General features: G+C 36.1%; 1 protein-coding gene across 1 annotated transcript in view; it reads left to right on the forward strand.

The window, feature by feature from the left end:
• TECRL (trans-2,3-enoyl-CoA reductase like) overlaps positions 1 to 20,587 on the forward strand; it is a 1,178,878-nt gene that overhangs the window by 693,613 nt on the left and 464,678 nt on the right. Inside the window, exons 8-9 of the mRNA XM_053700120.1 lie at positions 974 to 1,046; positions 1,707 to 1,750. Of these exons, the coding sequence (XP_053556095.1) occupies positions 974 to 1,046; positions 1,707 to 1,750 (117 nt within the window). The remainder of the gene's footprint in view (positions 1 to 973; positions 1,047 to 1,706; positions 1,751 to 20,587) is intronic.

The raw sequence follows: 20,587 nt of genomic DNA on the forward strand, positions 1-20,587 counted from the left end.
TCAAGATGTACGCACCTGCGACCTCTGCACCCCCTGTAGTTTCACCCCTGAATATAGTTGTCGCTGAGGTTAGAATTTATTAAAATGGATGGGGAGTTAGGATTTATTATGTGGCAGGTATGTATGTTGCATATATTTATATATTTATGATATAGGTAATGGTTAATACAGCAGACAAACCTTCAAAGGTGGTCATTATATTTGGTGAGCCACTCAAAACAAGGTTGTATTACTAAGTAGCAATAACACGCTGACGATAAAAAATTATGAAGATGTTGCTCCTATTTACAAAAAAAATACAGAAATAACAATAACAATAATTATATATAGACTTTGATACAATAAATTATGTAACAAATATTTAAAGCAGACCTAAAGTGTAAAATGTATTTAAAAAAAAATAGAAATTTATTTGAAATCCCTTGATTTTCAAAAACAGAAGCGAATGGAGGGAATTAATGAACCATGTATAATTAATTGTATACGTTGGGTGCTACAGGGTACTATTTAAAATGTGATTGTTCTATGGTTAACCCTGTAAACTTTAGGTATTTATATTATCTTTTTCTATGTACTTCTGTATTTAGTGTCTAACATCCCTTTAACTTTAATTCATGAAAGCTTTAGGATTTTGTATTATTTACATTAAAACGGAAATCTGATATTCTTCTAGCAAAAAACCCTACATGCTATCAAGTAAAGCATCCAAAATGTTCACAGTACCTATGGTGTTAGATTATTACTATCATTATGCAAAATTCACATCTAGTCTGCCAAAAACACAGTGCTTGCAGATTTCATGGTGACTCATACTAGAGAAACTAAAACAGAATATTTGACTGAAAAAGATTAGAACATATAAAATTTCAAGTTGTTTTTCCTCTTTCTGCAATACCGTTTCATTAACTTTTAAGGTATGATAATACTATTCTACAACATCAAAGTCAAGCTCACTGATTTAATTATTTTTCAGGTTTGTGCCTTTTCTTGGGGATTCACGTGTTGGCTGGCATACTATATCAACCATCCCCAATATACCCCACCATGTATGTATACAATGATTTATTTACAAATACTAACACAACTTGATTCTAGTCATTTTAACATACAAGTTCATTTCATTTCATTGGTCTCTCAGTTCATGATATTATTTACATTTAAAAAAAATAGCATTTTAAAATTATATGAAACTTGCTTTTAAAGGGACACTGAACCCACATTTGTTCTTTCGTGGTTCAGATAGAGCATGCAATTTTAAGCAAATTTCCAATTTACTCCTATTATCAATTTTTCTTTGTTCTCTTGCTATCTTTATTTGAAAAGGAAGGCATCTAGGCTATTTTTTGGTTCAGACTCAGGGCAGCACTTGTTTATTGGTCGATTAAATTAATCCACCAATCAGCAAGAACAACCCGGGTTGTTCACCAAAAATAGGCCGGCATCTAAACTTACATTCTTGCTTATCAAATAAAGATATCAAGAGAATGAAGAAAATTTGATAAATAGAGTAAATTAGACATTTGCTTAAATTTGCATGCTCTATCTGAATCACGAAAGAAAAGAAAAAAGTTGGGTTCAGTGTCCCTTTAAGTTGGTGACTTACTATTTGAGTAATATATAAAATACCATTTAAAATGTCAAAATGTAGAATACTTGATTTAAAAACAATTCTATACAAATTAAAACATTTTTTTTTAAATTTACAGCATTTGGCGACACTCAAATTATTTTGTGTTTCATATTTTTTCTGGTAAGTAAAACAAAAGCCCAATACATTCAGCTCACAGCTATTATAGCCTAGACTGGAATATGTATGTACCAATTTGTATCGCTTGAATAAAAAAGTAGAAAAAATATCAACCAAAACTTAAAGGGACATTATACACTCAGTTTTTCTTTGCATACATGTTTTGTAGATGATCTATTTATGTAGCCCATAAAGTTTTTTTTTTGTATAGTTTTGCTTATTTTTAAATAACATTGCTCTGATATTCAGACTCCTAACCAAGCCCCAAAGTTTTATGAGAATACCGTCAGATACATTCTCCAGCTTGCTCCTGTTTGTGTAAAGGGTCTTTTCATATGCAAAAGAAGGGGGAGGGGGGGAATGTCTTATTTCTCACTTGCAGTGGGCTTTCCAGCTACCTTTTCAACAGAGCTAAACTGAGAGCTTCTAAGTAAGTTTTTAAACAGTTTTATACTGAATTTTTATATCAGTATCCGTGCATCTTATTCTTTATAGTAGTGTCTATTACATGCAGTTATATGAAAATTGGTGTAAACTGTCCCCTTAAGGGTTTGTATCAGTCAAGGAGAACAAGACACTTCCAGTTATATATAAATGAAATATATAACGAAAGACAACAGTCTTGGAAGATTTTTTGTTTTATATATTTTTCAAGAACTATATTCAGAATACACGGCTTAAAAAAAAAACCTGTTCTCGCCATTATTCTTTGTATTTATCCAGCCTTTAGCCATCAATCAATAAACACATCTGACTGAATATATTTTATAATAAACTACTAAAGCTTTCAAGTCGAAGATAATTATTTTACCATCTAGATTATGTAAAGGTTGCATAGGAATTATTTCCATCCCTATCATTCACTTTCTAATCCTCTTTTTTCTATTCTGAACATGCACCAGATGTCTCAGGTTATAATGTATGAATGGCTAAATTTTTCCTGAAGCTTAGTAAAGTATCATGAGCCAACTGTTGTATATGAAGGAAAAATAAAGTATTCAGAATCAGCATTACCTTGAATATTATTATGTTTTCCCCATCTCTGCAAAAAAATAAGTTGTATAACATAAACCCTATTTAAATGCATTGCAAGAATATACTATTCGCTTATGTGGGCTGTGCTCTTCTGCAATTAAGCAAAATGCCTTTACATGATTTGAATACACTTTGACAATGGGTGGAAGTAATACATTCTGATAAATCCTTCCCGATGACTTCCAACAAAGAAGGGCAGTCAAAGACCGCTGTTTTTCAAGTTCACTTTTCAGCATAAATTTTCACATTCTGCCTACTGAGCAAGACTAAATAAAATTAAATGATTGCAAATCTGTCTCCTGCGGAAATATGAATAAGAATGAGGATAGTTAAGCCTGTTAGAAATCTTTATTCTTAAAAAATGAAACATAACCTATATTCACAACTTGCAAAATGACTGGGTTGATATTTCAGAGATTGTTCTATTTTTTTGTGCCCAGGGATCTTATGAAATGATATATATATATATATATATATATATATATATATATATATACATATATATATACACACATACATACACACACACACACAATATATACATATATATATATATATGTATATATATATATTTATATATATATACACACACACACAGTATATATATATATATATATATATATATATATATATATATATATTTTGTATATATATATGTATATATATATATATATATATATATATATATATATATATATATATATATACACACAAATATATCTAATTATAATTCTTATTAACTAGACAGCAAATAAACAATCCAGTACATTTCCAAGGTACATTGTAATGATAACTATATGGATGATAAGCAAAATGCTACAAAAGCCAGATTTCTAACTGTATTGCTGTATTTTTCAGCACTACTACAGTTAAGATGGTTGTCATCCCAGGGACATTCTGATTTTTTTGGTTTTTGTATGTAATAAAATCCACACTAGCAATCAAGGAACATGGGTTCTGTAAGTTTGCAGATAATATGTCTACTGATATATTTTCTATTAAAGATTTAGCACTGCAGAATCTGTTGTAGCTCTACAAATAACTGATAATAAATAAATAAGGATGGCACTCCAGGGAAGGAAACAAAATGCTAACTGATAATTTAACAAATGGTCAAGTGTATTTTGAGTAATACTCAACAGTAATGAAGTGCATTATTACACACCTGGGTCAACCACTTAGAACGTGTATACAATTGATACTAGTGGCATCAAAATAACAAAAGACTTCATGAAAAAAAACTGTTTATTTTAGATATCATATACAAGTCATTTAAAGCGATATATACAATGAAAAACAATAATTATAATGCTTTAATTTTTCTACTTTAAATGTGTTCTCTTTTATGGCCTGATATTCAAAACCTCGTCGCTCAGGTGAGATGATCTAAGACATCTCGTCAGTATGGAGAGGTCCCTAAAAATTTTTTAAAACACAAATATTAGTTTGAAAGTTGTTTATCCCACTATGAAGTGTGTTGTATGTGAAGTAAAGACCCCTTGATTACGATAGAAGGTATAAAAACATAATTTATGTAAGAACTTACCTGATAAATTCATTTCTTTTATATTAGCAAGAGTCCATGAGCTAGTGACGTATGGGATATACATTCCTACCAGGAGGGGCAGAGTTTCCCAAACCTTAAAATGCCTATAAATACACCCCTCACCACACCCACAATTCAGTTTAATGAATAGCCAAGAAGTGGGGTGATAAGAAAGGAGCAAAAGCATCAAAAATAAGGAATTGGAATAATTGTGCTTTATACAAAAAAATCATAACCACCACAAAAAGGGTGGGCCTCATGGACTCTTGCTAATATGAAAGAAATGAATTTATCAGGTAAGTTCTTACATAAATTATGTTTTCTTTCATGTAATTAGCAAGAGTCCATGAGCTAGTGACATATGGGATAGCAGATACCCAAGATGTGGAACTTCCACGCAAGAGTCACTAGAGAGGGAGGGATAAAATAAAGACAGCCAATTCCGCTGAAAATTAATCCACAACCCAAATCAAAAGTTTCAATTTTTATAATGAAAAAAACTGAAATTATAAGCAGAAGAATCAAACTGAAACAGCTGCCTGAAGTACTATTCTACCAAAAACTGCTTCTGAAGAAGAGAAAACATCAAAATGGTAGAATTTAGTAAAAGTATGCAAAGAAGACCAAGTCGTTGCTTTGCAAATCTGATCAACAGAAGCTTCATTCTTAAAAGCCCAGGAAGTAGAAACTGACCTAGTAGAATGAGCCGTAAACCTCTGAGGCGGGGATTAACCCGACTCCAAATAAGCATGATGAATCAAAAAAGCTTTAACCAAAATGCCAAAGAAATGACAGAGGCCTTCTGACCTTTCCTAAAACCAGAAAAGATAACAAATAGACTAGAAGTCTTTCTGAAATCTGAGTAGCTTCAACATAATATTTCAAAACTCTTACCACATCCAAAGAATGTAAGAATCTTTCCAAAGAATTTTTAGGATTAGGACACAAGGAAGGGACAATAATTCCTCTACTAATGTTGTTAGAATTCACAATTTTAGGTATAAAATTGAAATGAAGACAGCAAAACCACCTTATCCCGAACCAAAGCCTGAACAAAACAATGAATAACAGAAAGATTAGCAAATTTTTCTGTGAAAACAGTACAGAAAAAGCAGAGATTTGTCCTTTCAAGGAACTTGCAGACAAAAACCCTTATCCAAACCATCCTGAAGAAACTTTAAAATCCTAGGAATTCTAGAAGAATGCCTAGAGAATTTATGAGAAGAGCATCATGAGATGTAAATCTTCCAAACTCGATAATAAATCTTACTAGACACAGATTTACGAGCCTGCAACATAGTATTGATCACTGAGTCAGAGAAACTTCTATGACTAAGTACTAAGCGTTAAATTTCCATACCATCAAATTAATAATTTGAGTTCCTGATGGAAAAAAAGATATTAAGATATAAAGTCTGGCCTTAATTGGAAGTGACCAAGATTGGCAACTGGACATCCGAACAAGAACCATATACCAAAACCTGTGCGGCCATGCTGGAGCCACCAGCAACACAAAAGATTGCTCCCTGATGATTTTGAAAATCACTCTAAAAAGAAGAAACAGAGGTGAACAAATATAGGCAGATTGATAACTCCAAGGAAGTGTCAATGCATACACTTCTTCCGCCTGAGGATCCCCGGACCTGAATAGGCCCCTGGGAAGTTCCTTGTTTAGATGAGATGCCATCAGATCTATTTCTGGAAACCCTCACATCTGAACAATTTTGAAAAAACATATCTGGGTAAAGAGACCATTCTCCCGGATGTAAAGCTTGATTGACAGAGATAATCCGCTTCTCAATTGTCTATACCTGGGATATGGACCACAGAAATTAGACAGTAGCTGGATTTAGCCCAAGCAAATATCCGAGATACTTCTTTCACAGCCTAAGGACTGAGAGTCCCACCCTGATGATTGACATACGCCACAGTTGTGACATTGTCTGTCTGAAAAACAATAAACATCTCTTTCTTCAAAAAGAAGCCAAAACTGAATAACTGAGAAATGCACGGAGTTCCAAAATATCAAATGGTAATCTCGCCTCCTGAGATTTCCAAACCCCTTGTGCTGACAGAGATCCCCAGACAGCCTCCCAACCTAAAAGACTCGCATCTGTAGTGATCATGGTCCAGGTTGAATGAACCAAAGAGACCCGTAGAACTAAATGATGGTGATCTAACCACCAAATCAAAGATAGTTAAACATTGGGATTCAAAGATATAAAAAGTGATATCCTAGAATCCCTGCACCATTAATTCAGCATAAAAAACTGGAAAGGTTTCCTATGAAAATGAGCAAAGGGAATCAAATCCAATGCTGCAGCCATGAGACCTAAAACTTCCATGCATATATAGCAACTGAAGGAAATAATAGAGACTGAAGGTTCCGACAAACAGAACCCAATAAAATTGTCACTTGTCTGTTAGAGACAAAGACACTGACACAATCTATCTGGAAACCTAAAAAAAGTGACCCTTGTGTGAGGAATCAAGGAGCTTTTGATAAAAAAGACCCTCTAACCATGTCTTGAAGAAACAACAAAAGTTGAATCGTATGAGATTCCGCAGAACGAAAAGACTGAGCCAGTACCACGAGACCGTCCAAATAAGGAAACACTGAGAACCTTAAAAAGATTCTTAGAGCTGTTGCTAGACCAGAAGGAAAAGCAACAAATTGTTAATGCTTTGTCAAAAAAAGAGAATCTCAGAAAATGAAAATAATCTGAATGAAAACAGAAAATGAAGATATGCATCTATTGTATCTATTGTAAACAAATAATGCCATCACTGACCAAAAAGGCAGAATAGACTATATAAACACCATTCTAAAAGATGGTACACTTATATGATAATTCAAAAAGATTTTCTATCTTTGGGACAATGAATAGTTTTGAATAAAACCCCCAAACCCTGTTCCTAAAATGGAACTGGTATAAATACCCCAGAAAACTCCAGGTCTGAGCAGCGCCTTGAGCCCCAACAGGTGACCAGCCGCGCTTCACAAGTACCCAATACATACAGGTCTGAAACACACTTCAGGAAAGTGTGAGCCTTACTGGAATAGCCGGAATATGTTAGAGAAAAGAAGACTTCTCACAGACGGTTTTACTCTGAATCCTATTCTGTACACAAATCTAAGAAGTTTGGACCGAATTGAACCAAAATTTTAAAAAAGTCTTAACATGCCCCTTACCAGCTAAGCTGGAATAAGAACCGCACCTACATGCAAATTTGGGGAGCTGACTTTGATATTTTAAATGGCTTAAATTGAATGAAGAAAACTTCCAATTATAAACATGTTACTTGGGGAAGAATTTAGGATTCAGTTCCTTAGTAAGAACAAAAACTAATATAAGCTTAAAATTTAGTCCTAAAACTCAATCTTGAAGCCCAGAGTAACAGTTGAAGAATTGAATCCAATTGTGAACCAAATAATTGATTACCTTGGAAAAAAATATGGAATTTAGAAATCAAATTAGCATTCCAAGATTGGAATCACAAAGTTCTTCTAGCTAAAATAGCTAAAGACATAGAATAAACCTGATTTGCTTAAATATATAAAAAAAATGACGATGCAAATGAAATTATTAGCATGTTGATCAACTCAAGAAAGCTAAACAAGTCATAATCCAATACTTGTTGCACTAAAGTATCCAACCAGAAAGTTGAAGCAGTTGCAACATCAGCCAAATAAATTACAGGTCTAAGAAAAGTACCTGAAAATAAATAATTTTCCTTAAATAAGATACAAGTTTCCCATCTGAAGGAAAAAAATAAATACTATTTGCTATAGGAATAATAGTATGTTTAGCTAGAGTAGAGATAGCCCCATTAACTTGGGGGATCTTTCCTCAAAATTTAAAACTAACTGCCGGCAAAGAATACAATTTAAAAACCTTAAAGAAGGAATAAAAGAAATTCCCGGCCTATTCCATTCCCTAGTATCAGGAACTGGAAAAAAACCTCTGAAGAAACCACAGAAGGTTAATAAGCAGAATTTAAATGTTAGCTAGTCTTAAAATCAAAAGAACTAGTTACTTCTATAATATCCAAAATAATCAACACCTTTTCAACAAAGAACGAATGTACTCTATTTAAAAATAAAAAAGTAGATTTGTTAGTGTCAATATCTGATGAAGAAAATTCTGAATGAGAAAAAACACCATCAGAGAAGGATAATTCAGTATGTTGTTGGTCATTTGAAACTTCATCAACTAAATGAGAAGTTTAAAAAAGACCTAAAAATTTTATTAGAAGGCGGGATGTCAGACAAAGCCTTTAGAATAGAATCAGAAAAATATTCTTAAAAATTCCTAAGTATATCTTGTACATTAGATGTAAAAAGAATAGCAATATATAATGCATAAATACTAATGGACTCTGCATGTAAAAGTTTATCATGATAACTTATTACAAACCATAGCTAAAGATAAACATGCATAACATTAAAATAAATGAACTTAGCTTTGGTAGGACTGATATCAGTCATCAGGAATCCCTCAGCATTTTCTGATACAGGAACAGTTTTTGAAATATCTTGCAATATGTAATAGAAAAAAACAACATATAAAGCAAAATTATGAAATTCCTTAAATGACAGTTTCAGGAATGGGAAAAAAATGCAAACAGAACAGGCCTCTAGAAACCAGAAGCAACTAAAAAATGAGACTTAAATAATGTTAAAAATCAGGCTCCAAGAATGACGCCCACATATTTTTTGGCACCAAAAATGTCTGCAACAAACACGAGAGCCAAAAATGACGCAGCTACGTGAAAACTTCCGGCGTCAAACGTCAATCTCGCGCCAAAAATGACGCAATAAATTCTAGCATTTTTTGCACCCGCGAGCCTAACAGCCCGCAATTTAAAGGAAAAAAGTCAATTGAAAATTTAGGTAAGAAAAATATTTAATTCATATGCATTTTCCCAAAAAAATGAAACTGACAGTCTGAATGAAGGAATACTGAATATCCTGAATCATGGCAAATTAAGTTTAAACACATATATTTAGAACTTTACATATAAAGTGCCCACCATAGCTTTGAGTGTCATAAATAAAAATAAGACTTACTTACCCTAAGACACTCATCTACATATAGTAGATAGCCAAACCAGTACTGAAACGAGAATCAGTAGAGGTAATGGTATATGAGTATATCATCGATCTGAAATGGGAGGTAGGAGAAGAAATCTCTACGACCGATAACAGAGAACCTATGAAATAGATCCCCTAGAGGAAGACCATTGTATTCGAATAGGCAATACTCTCTTCACATCCCTCTAACATTCACTGCACTCTGAGAGGAAAACCGGGCTCCAACCTGCTGCGGAGCGCATATCAACATAGAATCTAGCACAAACTTACTTCACCACCTCCATGGGAGGCAAAGTTTGTAAAACTGAATTGTGGGTGTGGTGAGGGGTGTATTTGTAGGCATTTTAAGGTTTGGGAAACTTTGCCCCTCCTGGTAGGAATGTATATCCCATACGTCACTAGCTCATGGACTCTTGCTAATTACATGAAAGAAAACAAAACAAAGATTGCATGATTTTTCTCCATGCTGGCGAGGTTTTGAATATCAGACCCTCAATCAGATTATACAGTTAAAAACTATTTTCTAAAATGCACTTCAAGATTTGATTAGATGACCGTTTAAAATCAAACATTTTGTGGTTATCATACTGTAGATTATATTACAAGATTTTGAGGCCTTTTTATGAAAGGTCTTGCAGACCTGATCCGACAATGCGGATCAGGTCCGCAACACCTCGCTGAATGCGGAGAGCAATACGCTCTCCGTATTCAGAATTGCACCAGCAGCTCACAAGAGCTGCTGGTGCAACGCCGCCCCCTGCAGACTCGCGGCCAATCGGCTGCCAGTAGGGGGGTGTCAATCAACCCGATCGTACTAGATCGGGTTGAATTGTGCCGATTCCTGTCCGCCTGCTCAGAGCAGGCGGACAGGGTTATGGAGCAGCGTTCTTTAGACCGCTGCTTCATAACTGCTGTTTCTGGCGAGTCTGAAGACTCGCCAGAAACACGGGCCCACAAGCTCTATACAGAGCTTGATAAATGGTCCTCTTTGAGTCCACATAAAACAAATTAGATTTTATTAAATAGAGGAGAGAGAGGAGAGAGAAGAAGAGAGAAGGGAGAGAGGAGAGAGAAGAAGGGAGAGAGGAGAGAGAAGAAGGGAGAAGAGAGAAGAGAGAGAGAGAGAGAAAAGCTATACTGTTATCCTTTAATAAACACCATTAGCAATTTACTGCTAAGGCTATGAGCAAATGGTATTAGAACATATAAAACTATTCTTATTTAGGGCTAGATTACAAGTGGAGCACTAATTTATTGCCATAAACCATAAACAAATTCACCCATTTAAGGGTGTGCGATAAATAACCTGCCATTAGCACGGTAGCAATTTGCACTCAAAAAATTAACCAGAGGTCAGACTTCTGGTTATTTTTTTTAAAAGTCTCCCAATTGCCCCCAAAATAACGTGAGGTCCCATTTTAAAAATAAAATAAAAAATGTAGCATTAAAAGAAAAAAATAAATAAAAAACACTAAGCAGTTTTTAGGGTTTAAAGTGTGCAGGTGTGGGGTGTTAGAAAAAAAAACAGCACTATATACAGTATATATATTTAAAGGGACACTGAACCCAAAAATTTTGCTTTGTAATTCAGAAAGAGCATGCAATATTAAGCAAATTTCTAATTTACTCCGATTATCAATTTTTCTTTTTTCTTTTTTTGCTATCTTTATTTGACAAAGAAGGCATCTATGCTTTTTTTGGGTTCAGTACTCTGGACAGCAATTTTTTATTGGTGGATGAATTTATCCACCAATCAGCAAGGACAACCCAGGTTGTTCACCAAAAATGGGCCGGCATCTAAACTTACATTCTTGAATTTTAAATAAAGATACCAAGAGAATGAAGAAAATTTGATAATCAGAGAAAATTAGAAAGTTGCTTAAAATTTCATGCTCAATCTGAATCATGAAAGAAACTTTTTGGGTACAGTGTCCCTTTAAATCTGCTGCCCATCGCTGCACGACTTTTCCCCTTCGCTGCACTAGGTTCTCATGCCGTGTCTCCCATTAGAGCCTATGGAACAGCACTCTCATGAGCGCAATGCTTCTGTAGAATGCGAATGTGTTCGCATTGCACCCAACTTGTAATAGCAGCGAACATTTGTGTGTGCTGTTACTAAGTGGAGTGCAAATTCACTTTCACAAAAGCGATATTTTGCGCTCCACTTGTAATCTAGCCCTTAAATGTGAACAGTAACAGAAACTACAGATCATATTTACTTTGACTTTTTAAAGCACTAGTATGTTCACTAACAGCGGGTTTATCATCGCTGTTTGCACGTGCCGGATGTAGCTCTCGCATTGCAAGTTGAAAGTAAATGTGATTGCTTGAGCGCAATTGAATTTAAAGCGCGTCTGGATAGTCCAGCCTCAGAGCTCTGGTTAACGGTTTCGTGAGTCAAATTGTCATAAAACACATCAAAAATACATGTAAAAGTACAGTTATACTCATAACACTATCTAAATATATATACAGTATATATATATAGAGATATATATATATGCAGTATACATATATACATATACACACACCTGTATATAATCATGCTCAGCATCTTGATAAAGGCAGGGGACTGCCAAAACTCGAAGATTTACTCACTCCAGAACTTTGATTTGTTCACTTCTGACATATATCATAAGAGAGGTTCGGTAAGAGCAAAACAGGGGCATAAAAAGACATTTTGTATCACTAACGAGTGTTAATTGCCACAACCTGTGCAAGTGCTCCAGCTGACTCACTTTCATTCCCGCATTGCTCTAAGGAGCACACAGAGCTTACAGAGCCACACAGGTTCACAGAGCACTTTTTATATTAATGAGTGGCTTTATAATTCCTGTTGTGGTGCTCTTTAAAACACCTTTACTTGAGAACATCACCAAGACTGTATAAAAAAAATCTGTGAAGATTGCAAACAACGGTAATAAAAGCACAGGGACATCGTTTCATAGAAACAACGGCAACAAAGTTAACAGATATACCGCATCATAGAAACATTCACAGAAGAATCTGTTAATACCAACCTCAGGACGGATTAAAGGTCAGGTGACTGGGATTCTTTTGCAAAACAGACTTCACCCAGCGTTTTCACCTGTTAAGGGACTTGGAGATTATTTGTACTGACGAAAAACAATCCGGAGAAAAACCCAGTGTTTACAAACACACGGGTAAAGGTACTGTTTTTAGCCACACTTGCTGGAGTATTAATAAGCCAGATGTACAACATAATACATATTTCAGCATAGTAACCTTCTCAGCACCTAACTGTGTTTAAGATAATACATGGATCACATTTTTGGTACATTGTATCAAGCAAAGGCACTTTACTGCATCTTATATTTTTGGCCTTTTTCAAAAGATTTTTTGTGAACATAGGCCTAGATTTGGAGTTTGGCGTTAGCCGTGAAAACCAGCGTTAGAGGCTCCTAACGCTGGTTTTAGGCTAACTCCGGTATTTGGAGTCACTCAAAAAAGGGTCTAACGCTCACTTTTCAGCCGCGACTTTTCCATACCGCAGATCCCCTTACGTCAATTGCGTATCCTATCTTTTCAATGGGATCTTTCTAACTCCGCTATTTAGAGTCGTGTCTGAAGTGAGCGTTAGAAATCTAACGACAAAACTCCAGCCGCAGAAAAAAGTCAGTAGTTAAGAGCTTTTTGGGCTAACGCCGGTTCATAAAGCTCTTAACTACTGTACTCTAAAGTAAACTAACACCCATAAACTACCTATGTACCCCTAAACCGAGGCCCCCCCACATCGCCGCCACTCGATTAAATTTTTTTAACCCCTAATCTGCCGACCGCCACCTACGTTATACTTATGTACCCCTAATCTGCTGCCCCTAACACCGCCGACCCCTGTATTATATTTATTAACCCCTAATCTGCCCCCCACAACGTCGCCGCCAGCTACCTACAATAATTAACCCCTAATCTGCCGACCGCAAAGCACCGCCACCTACATTATAGCTATGTACCCCTAATCTGCTGCCCCTAACACCGCCGACCCCTATATTATATTTATTAACCCCTAATCTGCCCCCCTCAACGTCGCCTCCACCTGCCTACACTTATTAACCCCTAATCTGCCGAGCGGACCGCACCGCTACTATAATAAAGTTATTAACCCCTAATCCGCCTCACTAACCCTATAATAAATAGTATTAACCCCTAATCTGCCCTCCCTAACATCGCTGACACCTAACTTCAATTATTAACCCCTAATCTGCCGACCGGAGCTCACCGCTATTCTAATAAATGTATTAACCCCTAAAGCTAAGTCTAACCCTAACACTAACACCCCCCTAAATTAAATATAATTTTAATCTAACGAAATTAATTAACTCTTATTAAATAAATTATTCCTATTTAAAGCTAAATACTTACCTGTAAAATAAATCCTAATATAGCTACAATATAAATTATAATTACATTGTAGCTATTTTAGGATTAATATTTATTTTACAGGCAACTTTGTAATTATTTTAACCAGGTACAATAGCTAATAAATAGTTAAGAACTATTTAATAGTTACATAGTTAAAATAAGTACAAAATTACCTGTAAAATAAATCCTACACTATCAATAAATTAATTAAATAAAATACCTACAATTATCTACAATTAAACCTAACACTACACTATCAATACATTAATTAAATACAATATCTACAAATAACTACAATGAAATAAACTAACTAAAGTACAAAAAATAAAAAAGAACTAAGTTACAAAAAATAAAAAAATATTTACAAACATAAGAAAAATATTACAACAATTTTAAACTAATTACACCTACTCTAAGCCCCCTAATAAAATAACAAAGACCCCCAAAATAAAAAATGCCTTACCCTATTCTAAATTACTAAAGGTCAAAGCTCTTTTACCTTACCAGCCCTGAACAGGGCCCTTTGCGGGGCATGCCCCAAGAAGTTCAGCTCTTTTGCCTGTAAAAAAAACATACAATACCCCCCCCCAACATTACAACCCACCACCCACATACCCCTAATCTAACCCAAACCCCCCTTAAATAAACCTAACACTAAGCCCCTGAAGATCATCCTACCTTGTCTTCACCTCACCAGGTATCACCGATCCGTCCTGGCTCCAAAATCTTCATCCAACCCAAGCGGGGGCTGGCGATCCATCATCCGGTGGCTGAAGAGGTCCAGAAGAGGCTCCAAAGTCTTCATCCTATCCGGGAAGAAGAGGCGATCCGGACCGGCAACCATCTTGATCCAAGCGGCATCTTCTATCTTCATCCGATGACGACCGGCTCCATCCTGAAGACCTCCACCGCGGACCCATCTTCTTCCGGCGACGTCCAACTGAAGAATGACGGTTCCTTTAAGGGACGTCATCCAAGATGGCGTCCCTCGAATTCCGATTGGCTGATAGGATTCTATCAGCCAATCGGAATTAAGGTAGGAATATTCTGATTGGCTGATGGAATCAGCCAATCAGAATAAAGTTCAATACGATTGGCTGATCCAATCAGCCAATCAGATTGAGCTCGCATTCTATTGGCTGTTCCGATTATATCATCTCAAACCAATCTGCCCATTCTCTTCTGACCTCTGACATCAACAAGGCATTTTCATCCACACAACTGCCGCTCACTGGATATCTTCTCTTTTTCAAGCCATTCTCTGTAAACCCTAGAGAGGGTTGTGCGTGAAAATCCCAGTAGATAAGCAGGTTTTTAAATACTCAGACCAGCCCGTCTAGCAACAACAACAACCATGCCACATTCAAAGTCACTTAAATCCTCTTTCTTCCCCATTCTGATGCTCGGTTTGAACTTCAGCAATTCGTCTTCACCACATCTAAATGCATTGAGTTGCTGCCATTTTAATAGCTGATTAGCAATTTGTGTTACCAAGCAATTGAACAGGTGTATCTAATAAAGTGGCCGGTGAGTGTATATTGTACCAACATACCATCAGATATATGTAGAAATATGTATTTATGAATAAGTAGAACATATTCTGCTATGTGAAGAACATTGGAATGTGAAATATTCATATTTTCATGACAGGTTAGTGCACATGAGAATATGTGATTGGATTTTAATGCTTTATTGACTTATGAGGGGGAATACGTTAACACAAGCATGCATCGGGTTAGTGCGTAAAAACTTTTTACTTTCAATTTGTAATACAAGGGCTAACCGATGCGTGCAAAAAAACTTAGCACGCGAGCAGGACTGTTAAATACTGCTCCACTTGTAAGCTGGCTCTAATCAGGCAATTTTATATAAAAAAATAATCTGTGAAGGTTCCCTACTCATTAGACTTGGGGTGGTAAACCTTGGGATGCAAAATAAATATTCTGGGCCAGATTACAAGTGGCACGCAAAATAAAAGTGGCACACCGTTGTTAGCGTGAGTCAAGGTAAGTATATATAAATATATAAGATATGTATTTATATATGTGTGTATATATGTCTGTAAATACATATATAAATACATATGTTCACACACACTTATATATATATATATATATATATATATATACATATTTAGACATAGGGGTCGATTTGTGAAGCAGCAGATGCTGCTTCTGATCCACTCCGTTTCAGGTCCGCCTGAAGCGGAAGTTAAAGAGCAGCGTTCCTAAGATCGCTGCTCCTTAACTTGTCCGCCACTGCTGAGGTGGCGGACAGCAATCAGCCCGATCGAATACAATCGGGTTGTTTGACACCCCCTGCTAGCAGCCGATTGGCTGCGAATCTGCAAGGGGTGGTATTGCACCAACAGTTCACAAGAACTGCTGGTGCAATGATAAATGCCGACAGCGTATACTGTTGCCATTTATCGATGTGCAGCGGACATGATTTGCTATAGCGGATTATGTCTGTCCACATCATGATAAATTTACCGCAATGTATGTATGTATCTTTATGTTAAAGCCCTTTGCATGACTTTTTTTTTCTAACACCTCACATAGTTGATCCCTTCTAACTTTTTTGTGCATTTTTTTAAAAATAATTTTTATTAGATAATGTTATTATGAGTGTAACTGTACTTTTTAAATGCATTTTTTATGTGTTCTGTGACACTTTTTGGTTTTGTGAAACAGTAAATCAGAGCTCTGAGGATGCGCGTATCTGTTAGCGCTCCACTCATAATCTGGCCCTTTGTGTTTGAATATAAAGTAAAGGAATATTATGAATTAAGAGAACAGAACAGACGTCGAAATCTATAGCAATGAGATATGTAATAACTTGCAAAAGAATGTTGGCGAAACTGGTGTGGGGGCAGGATAGCAAAAGTATGTTTTTCTTCTTTAAAAGGCTCATAAAAATCAGTTTGGCTCAAAGGAAACCTTTTCTTCATCACCATCTAGAATGGTGACTTTAGAGTAGCAATCTAAGAAGATGTATTCCCTTTACAGACCTCTTGTGGATCCAGGTGACAATGGATTAAAGGAAATACAGCTGCAAAACAACTTGTGAAGGCCAATAAAAACAGAGAACTAGGGGGTCGATTCTCTAAACCTCGTCAGATCAGACGTGATTTTTCACGCTTACCATGCCATGGTGGAATTATTGTAAAAAAAGGGTCAGTCTCTGTGAGTGGCGAGATGGCTCCTATATAAAGTAATGGAGCTCGCTGGAAAGGGACACGACTCCATAGAGCGAAGTTAGCAGGGAGCTGGGGGGGGGGGGGGCACTTAAATCCTGCAGCCAATATAAATCACATTACGCTGCTTTCTGCGTATAGCATCTTACAATTGCTTCTATTTTCATATGCATGTGTTTTTCTTTTAGGGTTATAAGTATTTTGAGTGTTTTTATGAAATCTCGCCACCTTGTAACTGCTGAGAAAAAACTGGGAGATCTGCAGTGTGAAAATCTTTACCGAATTACACTGGGATTTGAGAGATAATTTCATATACCCCCCTGGAACAACCATGTCCAGCCCATTTTTCGCAAAAACAACAATTACGCTTTGTATTTTGTACTTAAGGACACATTTCTATGTTTTTTAGCACAACTAGTGTAGTGAAATAACTATTTACACTTTGCATATTTAATATGATGTATGGCTGTAAAATTTACATACAAATTTTACATACGATTTTGGGTGAAGAATATTTGATGCACTATAGCAAAACATTTTTTTTCCTGTGTATGTAACAACCTGTAAAAGTTATGATAAGTTCTGGAACTCAGATGCAGAAAAAAAGCTAACAAGCACAAATATCCAAGGCAAAAGTATCGGAATCAGATGAGCCAAAGGTCAAGGCAGGCGGCTATCAGAGAAATCAAAGAACCAGAAAAACAGGGTACACAGGAAACAAACGCCAGGAGTTCTGAAGCAGGAAGCAAAGCAACCAAGCACTGACTGATAAGTATGCTCTGCTTATAAAGTGGTTGTTGAATCACATAACCTGGTTTCACCTGTAGGTGGAAGTTACCTGAAGTTAATATAAGTGGGTTGTAGGACTCTGCGCCATTTTAGTTTCCTCACAGTCCCTGCTTCACCCTCCGGCCATGCTCCTTAGCTCTGCCACAGCGACCAGCGCTCCCGCATGGTGGCCGCCATCTTGGATAGACGGACGACTGCCACGGGTTCCATGGCCACGGGCTTGAGGTGCGGACGCCGCAGAACAGGTGAGTACCGGCATATGTGACATCCTATTTTTATGTGAATGGTTATTTTTTTCATTTTTTATGATTTTTAAATTACAAATTTTATTGTGCACTTTTATAATGTATACATCTCCTTCCCATAAGAAAATTCAGTATACACCCCTTAGCGAAACACCCTGTTTTCCACCAGGGAAATAGATGAGCTGGCGAGCATTCTCATAAAATCTCACCAGCCCACAAAACTTCAGAGAACTGGCCCCTTAGAATCCAAGGGAATGCATGTTACCCCATATAATCTAGAATTTGCGTTTCCGAATAGAGGAAGTACTTAAAGGTTAAATCGTGCCCTTGTAGAACGGAGCCTCTGCAAAAACTCCTTACAATCACAATCCAAATGAAAAGCATCCACAGCACCTTATAAAAACTTCCTGTTATAGTATAAATATAACATAAAACAATGCTTTATGTGATATTGATACAATAAAATTAAAGGGATACTAAACCCAATTTTTTTCTTTCATGATTCTGATAGAGCATGCAATTTTAAACAACTTTCTAATTTACTCCTATTATCATTTTTTCATCATTCTCTTGCTATCTTTATTTGAAAAAGAAGGCATCTAAGCTAAGGAGCCAGATAATTTTTGGTTCAGAACTCTGGACTGTTTATTTGTGCTGTCCAATCAGCAAGGACAACCCAGGGTTTGAACCAAAAATGGGCCTGCATCTAAACGTACATACACCTAGATTACGAGTTTTGCGTTAACAGGGGTGCGGTGCTAATGAGCAGTTTTCCCTCACCGCTCACTTGCAGACAGCGCTGGTATTACGGGTTTTTAAAAACCCGGCGTTAACTGCAAAAATGTGAGCGAAGAGCAAAATTTAGCTGCACATCTCACCTCAATACCAGCGCTGCTTACGGTAGCGGTGAGCTGGCTAAGCGTGCTTGTGCACGATTTCCCCATAGGAATCAATGGGGGAGAGCCGGCTGAAAAAAAACCTAACACCTGCAAAAAAGCAGCGTAAAACTCATAACGCAGCCCCATTGATTCCTATGGGGAAATACATTTTATGTCTACACCTAACACCCTAACATGAACCCCGAGTCTAAACACCCCTAATCTTACACTTATTAACCCCTAATCTGATGCCCCCGTCATCGCCGACACCTGCATTATATTATTAACCCCTAATCTGCTGCTCCGGACACCGCCGCCACCTACATTATACTTACGAACCCCTAATCTGATGCCCCCAACATCACCAAACCCTACATTATATTTATTAACCCCTAATCTGCCGCCCCCAATGTTGCTGCAACCTAACTACATTTATTAACCCCTAATCTGCCGCCCACAACGTCGCTGCCACTATAATAAAGTTATTAACCACTAAACCTAGTCTAACCCTAAACCTAACACCCCCTAACTGAAATATAATTTTAATAAATCTAAATAAAATTACTATCATTAAATTATTCCTATTTAAAATTAAATACTTACCTATAAAATAAACCATAAGCTAGCTACAATATAACTAATAGTTACATTGTAGCTAGCTTAGGGTTTATTTTTATTTTACAGGCAAGTTTGTATTTATTTTAACTAGGTACAATAGTTATTAAATAGTTATTAACTATTTAATAACTACCTAGTTAAAATAAATACAAATTTACCTGTAAAATAAAACCTAACCTATGTTACAATTACACCTAACACTACACTATAATTAAATTAATTACCTAAACTAAATACAATTAATTACAATTTAAATAAATTATCTAAAGTACGAACCCCCCCACTAAATTACAGAAAATAATAACATAATTACAAGAATTTTAAACTAATTACACCTACTCTAATCCCCCTAACAAAATAAAAAAGTTCCCCAAAATAAAAAAAACCCTACACTAAATTACAAATAGCCCTTAAAAGGGCCTTTTGCGGGGCATTGCCTCAAAGTAATCAGCTCTTTTACCTGTAAAAAAAAATTACAAGCCCCCCCAACATTAAAACCCACCACCCACACAACCAACCCTACTCTAAACCCCCCCCCCAAATCCCCTCTTAAAAAAACCTAATACTAACCCCTTGAAGATCACCCTACCTTGAGAAGTCTTCACCCAACTGGACCGAAGTCCTCCACGAAGCCGGCAGAAGTGGTCCTCCAGACGGGCAGAAGTGGTCTTCCAGACGGGCAGAAGAGGTCCTCCAGATGGGCAGAAAACATAATTTTTTTTTTTTTAAATAATTTTTTAATTGAAGTTAAAGTATAGTTTAACAAACAAACAGAAATCGCCAATGAGGCCAATGTTACATCAGAGTAGATAATACATTGTCTATAGATTAACATTATTAGTATAATACACATGTAACAATATAATCATATATTACATCATAATATGGAGATAGACAAAAGTTTAGGCGAGATAGAATACAACTTCGTTTTATGTTATGTTATGAACAGATGATCTCCACAGTACTATAGAAACAATTGAAAGAATATCAAAGTCAGGCTGTGGAGAATTGGCTTATGTGTCAGCCACTCTCGGGCTGAGATATACAGGGGGGGG

Source organism: Bombina bombina, chromosome 2 (genome assembly GCF_027579735.1).
Source record: "Bombina bombina isolate aBomBom1 chromosome 2, aBomBom1.pri, whole genome shotgun sequence".
NCBI lineage: Eukaryota > Metazoa > Chordata > Amphibia > Anura > Bombinatoridae > Bombina > Bombina bombina.